General features: G+C 36.2%; 1 protein-coding gene across 6 annotated transcripts; it reads right to left on the bottom strand.

Moving 5' to 3' along the window:
- Positions 1-1,021: 1,021 nt before the first annotated feature.
- On the bottom strand, positions 1,022-6,999 carry LOC131180835 (cell wall protein RBR3-like). 6 transcript variants are annotated; one of them, XM_058148652.1, is made up of 5 exons: positions 6,843-6,999; positions 5,421-5,873; positions 3,030-3,076; positions 1,948-2,920; positions 1,022-1,392 (listed from the first exon to the last, which is right to left on the bottom strand). In XM_058148652.1, the coding sequence occupies exons 2-4, from the start codon at positions 5,734-5,736 to the stop codon at positions 1,970-1,972; spliced, it is 1,314 nt and encodes a 437-aa protein (XP_058004635.1). In that variant the 5' UTR covers positions 5,737-5,873; positions 6,843-6,999; the 3' UTR covers positions 1,022-1,392; positions 1,948-1,969. The 6 variants fall into 6 exon arrangements, with proteins under 6 accessions (XP_058004635.1, XP_058004629.1, XP_058004634.1 ...); XM_058148646.1 differs by having other exon boundaries at positions 1,022-1,378; positions 6,843-6,998; XM_058148651.1 differs by lacking the exon at positions 6,843-6,999 and adding an exon at positions 6,807-6,831 and having other exon boundaries at positions 1,022-1,378.
- Positions 7,000-7,224: the final 225 nt, after the last annotated feature.

Below are 7,224 nucleotides of genomic sequence, written 5' to 3' on the forward strand. Positions count from 1 at the left end.
GTGAGGTGTTTCAACCAATAGGAAGACAGAAAAAAAATGGAAGGCACCAATAGGGAATGAGGAAGAGGTGTGGTAGGATTTGGAGTCTTAGGGTGATAAAGTTTAGATGACTTAAACAATCGCGATCGCAGAGTCGAATAAGACTGGGATATGGGTGAGGTGTTTCAACCAATAGGAAGACAGGAAAAAATGGAAGGCACCAATAGGGAGTGAGGAAGAGAGTGGGGTCAAGGAGAAGAGAGATATTTTGTTATTTTAATTTTTAGAAAATAATTAAATGGATCCCATTTAAAATTCCTAACTAGGCTTTCTTAGGCCCATAGAGCCCAATTAAACTTAATTAGATCCATTTAAGAACTACCCATATTAAATTTAAACAAAATAAAATTTTATTTAAATTTAATTAAATTAATTTCCCCAAAATTTTATTATTATTATTATTTTTTTCAAGATCATGCCACGGAATTAATAATTCAGCTCCATGCCTCCAATTACATCTTACAGTCATATAATTTTTCATCATCGGGTTTCCCACGGCCTCAATGCACGTGCTCATCACAAAATAAGGGTCTACAGTTGCCATGTTCATCCGTGAGTTGAATTGGATTGCCATGCTCATCTCTTAAATCAGCCATCTTAATTTCCTATACTAAGAAACAAGTATATAAGCAAGTTTAAGCAAGAGAACTAGAGAAGGATAGCGGTGGAAGCTAGAAATGTCTGCATGGATGCAACTAGCTAGATTTCAACACGTGTTGTCAAGAATGACAATATTGACACGTTAGAGGCGGCACTTGTGACTCAGCTAAGCTGGGCGTTCGAGATAAGATTGATCAGTTTTTTATCATCCAACAAAGCTAGCTTGTGGATCAATTCGTTGTAGATGATCCAACCCCACAACTTAAAAGTGCAAATCTTCTGGGTCATCAACTCAATTTGGGCCACAAGCATTTACACAGGACTGTCCTATAGTTTGTGAAGGAAAAAAAAAAAGAGCCCATGCCCAACCAAAAATCCCGCAGGAGGAGAAACTGAACTTCATATTGCATTATTGAAGCATGAAGGGGTCTTTTAGCCATACAACACTGATTTGGATCAATTCATGAATTGTCTAAGCAAGAAACAAATTAATCTGTACAAAATAAGAATAAGATCACCAGTCTCGTGATGCAATTTCATTCCACTAATTTTCCATGATCAATATAGGATTTTTTTTTCTATGAAATTATTTACTCTTTACAGTGTAACTTCACAGCTATTCCTGTTGACAATTCAAAATGTGCATGCAGGTGCAGATATTTCCAAACCAAGCTTGAAGGATGATGTCTGTGTCCTTACAACCCTTTCTCCATGCAGGTCAACAATCAACACTGAGATTCTGTATGCACAAAACTTAAAAGTCAAATATTTTGACAAATTAGCTTTGATTATTCAGAAAAGGGATAATGAGAGGAGGGGTAGAAAGAGAAAACACGCTGAAAATTCAGATATTTCTTAACTTGTTTTATGTGTCAAATAATAGATCTTTTTTTACAATATAATTTATCATTTTTTGCATAGTCTTACATTTAAATATACCATATAAAATGCCAACACAAAAATAATATATATATATATATATACAATGTCAGAAGTTTGAGAGTTTTAGCATTAACTTTTTTAATTTTAGTTACAACTGACACCAATTTGAAAGGTTATGCAAATAAATGATCAAATTGAAAGAGTTGTCATAATTGCAAATTTGAGTATGAAGTTTGGATTTTGGTCATCAAGCCTTTCACAAAATTTTCCAATCAATAATTTAAACTGCGTTAGATAACTAGAGGATAAATGATCTTAGTTTAAAGGCCTATAGGCAAAAATCTTTTCAATTTTCATAAAGGAAAAGACAAGTTCCAGTTATTTGTACCGACAAAAGCAGCCTACAGATGAGATGGACGTGCTTACCTCTTAATCGCTGGAAAAAACTTCACACCTTCAAGGATCTTGTCCAGAAAAATCCCTTCTTTTTGGTTGTGTGGTTCTCTGCTAAGGATTTACCACCCTTTGATCCAAACGAAAAATGCCTCTTCAAGAAAGGCTTTGCTAAGGAGCCCTTCATGCTGGAACTGGAGGCCATCTTGGGACCCTTTCCTTCATGCCCACCACCTTTTACACGATCAAACATGATAGAATCACCATCAAAATCACTATCCACAACACGGTTCCGTGACCTCTTGTTTTTTGCTTTTGACTCCATTTCTGCTTTAAAGGCTTTTTGAGACAGCTTCTGGGTCTGTTTCTCCCCCAAAGTACAAACAGGACAAGTAGGATCATATTTGCTAATTTCAGGTGTCATAGTCTCCAAACACTCAGCATGGTAAACATGCCCACAAGTTAGAACAGCAACAACAGAGAGCTCATTACTCAAAACAAGCTTCGGGCTGCTCCACAAAGATTTCTCGGTCAATAACTTCGAGCAAATCCCACATGTTTGAAGATCAACAGAGGAACCAGATGATATACGACCACTGGATCTAGTTTTCTCATGATTGAAGCTCAAGGAGTCATTGTCAAATGACAACCTTTCTCTATGAGAAGTGGCCATGAGCTCAGAAAATGCGTGCATAGACCAACCATCTGAAGAGCCACCATGGGACCCCCGAGTTGATTCATTGCTCCATGAGGGGACTGAGGACCTCTCTTCTGGAACTGAAAAGCTATTTGATGACTTCAATTCTGGGACTTTGGCATCAGGAACTTGCCCCATTAACTGATGCGCAGAAAAACTCTCGGGCCAACTTGGCGTGGTTGAGCTAGCAGGATGTGGATGACTTTGGGATGATGCTGGAGATGTTATGGATGAAGTTGAAGGCAATGAGACAGATAATTTTGCAGGAGATGGATGTGAAACTGTTTGGGATTCCATTGACTCCTTCACCTTGAAGTGTACAGATTTAAGGAAACATGTCAAAATAAGGGAAAAAGGAGCGCAACATCAAACAAACTAAGAACAAATAAGGAAGTCCCTTTATAAGAAGAAGCTCTACCTGTTCCAAACTTGTGTCCATAGAGATAATCCTTGACATGGATTGATCTGCCATATGTATAAAACAATATCATACTACTATAGCAAGCTTACTAATATAAAAAAAAAGTTCAAAAAAAAAAACACATAAAATTTAGAGGCAGTTTATTGAGGCTGTCATAACCACGAAACAAACATACCAACTATAAAGAAATTGCTACATTCAGAAAACTATTAAACAAAGAAGTAATGATTAAGAATCCAGCTGAGAATAATTAGAGGAAAAAAAATCCATGCTGTTTAGCTGAAGATGGTGCACACAACTATGAATATGACATTTAATAGTTATAAAAAATAAGACGGCAATGAATGACATTTATAGGGTACAGAATGCTGTTAAATCCAATCTTGAATGCAAAACCATATACATAAATGAAATGAAACAAAGTTAAAATCAAACTGCTAATTAATCCACACAGAATTTATGAAGCTAGAAATAAGTTGTCTCAGGAGTTTAAATAAGTTGACTTCATAGAGCTCAAACTGAGCTGCTTATCATAAGAGCTTTATAGTACTTGGCTCACTAATCTTGACAACCAAATTTAAGTAAGCTTTTATTGAGTCAAGTTTCGAGTTGCTTGCTCATTTGCACTCCTGGCAGCAACTCTAGGAAAAAGAGTTAAGAGAATGCCCCTTCTGTTCTTTTTTCCAAATCCATGCTCAAATAAACCAGCAAGACTTCCCCGTTACATTTACAAAAACACCATTCAAATAACTACAGATCACTCTTAATTGCATTCCAATGAAGGCCACCATTCATTGTCCTTAGAAGCTATTCCACAGCAGATCATGTTAAAGATGAAAATAAATCAAACAATCTTTTAAAGCATTATACAGAATTTTGGGCCTAAAGCTAGCTTTGTGCCTTGTTCAACATCTTTTTAACATTCCCAATAATTCTTACATCTTCTGTGCTTCTTGCTACACAGAATTCTACTACATACTTCTGTTGCAAGTTACTATTATTATATCTTAACGGGACCTTCAATTTATATATCCAATCTCCAAAAGCCAAAATAGAGAAACTTCCCTTCTAGCATTCTAGCAAATATAAGGAGTTGCTGAGTTGGATTAGCTTTGCATAACTCTTACTATTCAAACTCCTGTCCACTTTACTCTTAAATATCTCCAAATATGCGAGTAAGCCCAGCCCTGAGGTGGGCTTAACTTTGCTATAGCTCTAGGCTTTCAACTATTAGCTTGCTTAAATTTACTAATATTCAACAATCCTGTGTATTAGCGCACGATGAGAGAAATATCAAGAATTTGATATACTCTCTCTCTCTCTCTCTCTCTCTCTCTCTCTCTCTCAAGAAACCTTCTGCATATAATCCAGAACAGAAAATAGATCAAGTTAATCATATCTCCCCAGTCATGGCCACCACAATGACACAAGGAATCATTTTTATGATATTTTTCGACTTGAACTATCTTTTCAGCCTTTTCTTCTTAAATACTATTCCTCCATGGCAATAGATCATCACATGAGGCCTATCCTTAATTGGGACCTCCAGATATTAATTTTGGTAACCCAAATGAGATTAGCACTGATAACAGTATCAAAGATCATGCACTCAAACCAACTAGGAGTAGAGCTACACTAAAATCAGTTACTTTGGTAATTCGTTGAAATGCTAGCTCATAAGCAGACAGTAATAACTAATAAGACTCATGGTAAGACAATCAGAAAGAATAGCACATTCACCAAGAGACTAGTGCTATCATTGCTACAATGATCAAGGTGATATTCTTGTAATAGATTGAGTAATAAATATCTAGGAATTGCAACCAAGAGAATGCAAGTTTGACAAAAAAGAGTAGGCATTTCATTGAACATGCTAAAGGATGCTCTTGGGTCTTTACCGGATCCAATTATTGCATCACAAATAAGTAAAAGCCTTTTTGTTATTATTCTTCCCATGATATCCAGAAAATCACATACAGAGATCCAGATTCAAGCATTCTTTGTTTCTTACCCCTAGCCTTATATAGATTGGAGGTATCACCCTCTAGAATGTTTACTTCACATCTCCTATGATAAGGTTTCATTTACTAACTGCTTATAAAAATTCCTGTGAAAAAATATCTCTGTCCCTTGTCTTTTTGAACGATAACTAACTACACTAGTGACGTGCAAATTTCCAGCATACATCTACAGTTGTTGAAGCATATTTAATCCCATCGTATCCTTTACATGCATACACAGAAGTAATTTTACATCTCAGTTCGAAACTATCTTGCAGATATGTAACATATTACCTTACAGACATTATAGATATCAATTTCGAAAATAAATTGCAACATTTCGTGAAACATGTCATAAAATTACAAGCTCCATGCACCAGTTGTTTACCTGAAGCAGGAGTCCTCACATGTGCAGTAGTAGCTTCAGATGTTGGAGACTTCTGCCATGCACGCCTCCTAAAACTATCTAAGGGGCTTCCATCCTCTGATGCATATGCTGATTCATATTTAATATCTGGTCCATCATTCCTACTATTTGCATCTGAAAACCAAGTTATGGAAGTCTCTTCTCCAGCTACTCGGCCTCTATTATCCCACCTAAAGCTCCATGTTGGTGAATAACGAATATTCCTATGCAAGATGTCACTACTTGGTCCATTTACAATATTTTTATCTCTAGCAGCAACACAACAGGCACCCCCCATGCTAAAACACACTGTGCTGTGAAGTTCTTAAAGAAATCCCAAAATTTTCACTCACGTGTTCTGAAGTCCAAGCACAAGTTAAAATCCTGCACCATCACTTCCAGAGGAGGAACAAAAACCCAGGTGCGGTTGTCCCTCTGCAATTAAGAAAGGGGAAAAACAAAAACCATCAATATGACGTTCACTAATTTGATAACCAGACGTTTAAGATCACATACAAATTCAACCCCGTTAAAGAATCGCAGCTTGAAAAACCGAAAGAAATGCTTACAACCCTCCAAATGATTAAGACCCAATTCTTCTTGACCCTTCACAAACAGTACGTTTTGCTATTTATAAAGCTAAACGCGAAAAGGAAAAAAAGAGGACCTAATCCTCATGGCTCAAAACACTAGCGAAAGCTGCAGTAACTCAAAAAATGGTTTCAGCTAGCCACACTCAAAACACCCACCCCTCCATAAGCTTACGCTAGAGAAGCAGAATCAAAACACAAACAAAATCGTGTTCTTCAAGGGGATTGAAAAATAAAAAATAAAAAAAGTTACCCAATTTGGAGAAAATTATGAGGGTTTAATCTCTCAAGTTGAACATCATAAATAAAGAAAACAGGCAAGAAAATTCAAAGTAAAATTACTTCATCTAAAGTCAATAATGAACAAACAGAGTTCACAGACCTAAGCAAAAAGATGAAAAATAGATAGAAATTTTCTCAGCTTTCAGCACTCACTTGTTCACACCAACCCCACCAAACCAAAACCACTGGCAAAAACTCAGAAAAACCACTGACAACACCAACAAAAGAAAAATACAACAAGCAATACTATTACACCAAAGAAGGGAAATTTTCGGGAGCGTATAAAAAGAGACGGAAAAAATAATCAATCTGCTACTCTTCAGGGAAGTGAGGATTGAGTCTTAATCTAAAAAACCCTAAAAATAGAAAATCACATAACAAAAATGGAAACATTACATGTTAAAAAAAGATCCGATTATCAGCCGATAAAACTGAGCATATGGTCAAAATTTTGTAATAAATAATAATAAAATTTAAGAAAAATAAGTGATAATACATGTGAAAAATCAAACACAGAAAATCAAAGACTGACGTGATCGAGCCGTATCTCAATCGGCGCCAAAAAGCCACCGTTTGGAGATAATATTTTTTCTAGAGAGAGAAAGGGGTGGAGCGCCTTAGAGAGAGAATAAAACTGAGACAGACAAGAGAGAGGTCTTGTTCTTCTTCGGCTGCAGAAAGAGAGAGGTCGTTTTACACGGTTTTGTTGACGCCGTTAGATTTGGTTTCAGTAATGGAGTGGAATTCTACTCGTACGCTTACACTTTTACTGAATTTGGTGACGTACGTCTGAGTCGTTTACTTTATTAATTACTTTTTGCCACGAAAAACTTAAAAATTGTTTCCCTCTTATTCGCGGTAAAATTTAAAAAAAAAAAATAAAACGTATTTAGCATTTTAGCTTCACTCATGAA

Source organism: Hevea brasiliensis, chromosome 6 (genome assembly GCF_030052815.1).
Source record: "Hevea brasiliensis isolate MT/VB/25A 57/8 chromosome 6, ASM3005281v1, whole genome shotgun sequence".
Taxonomy (NCBI): Eukaryota; Viridiplantae; Streptophyta; class Magnoliopsida; order Malpighiales; family Euphorbiaceae; genus Hevea; species Hevea brasiliensis.

What these genes read in the sequence shown, in the direction of transcription:
- LOC131180835 (XM_058148652.1), bottom strand. Translation starts at nt 5,736, where the DNA reads ATGGGGGGTGCCTGTTGTGTTGCTGCTAGAGATAAAAATATTGTAAAT. An exon ending in TGTGAGGACTCCTGCTTCAG is followed by an intron (nt 3,077 to 5,420) that starts GTAAACAACTGG and finishes TACATATGGCAG; the next exon opens with ATCAATCCATGTCAAGGATT. An exon ending in TGGACACAAGTTTGGAACAG is followed by an intron (nt 2,921 to 3,029) that starts GTAGAGCTTCTT and finishes GTACACTTCAAG; the next exon opens with GTGAAGGAGTCAATGGAATC.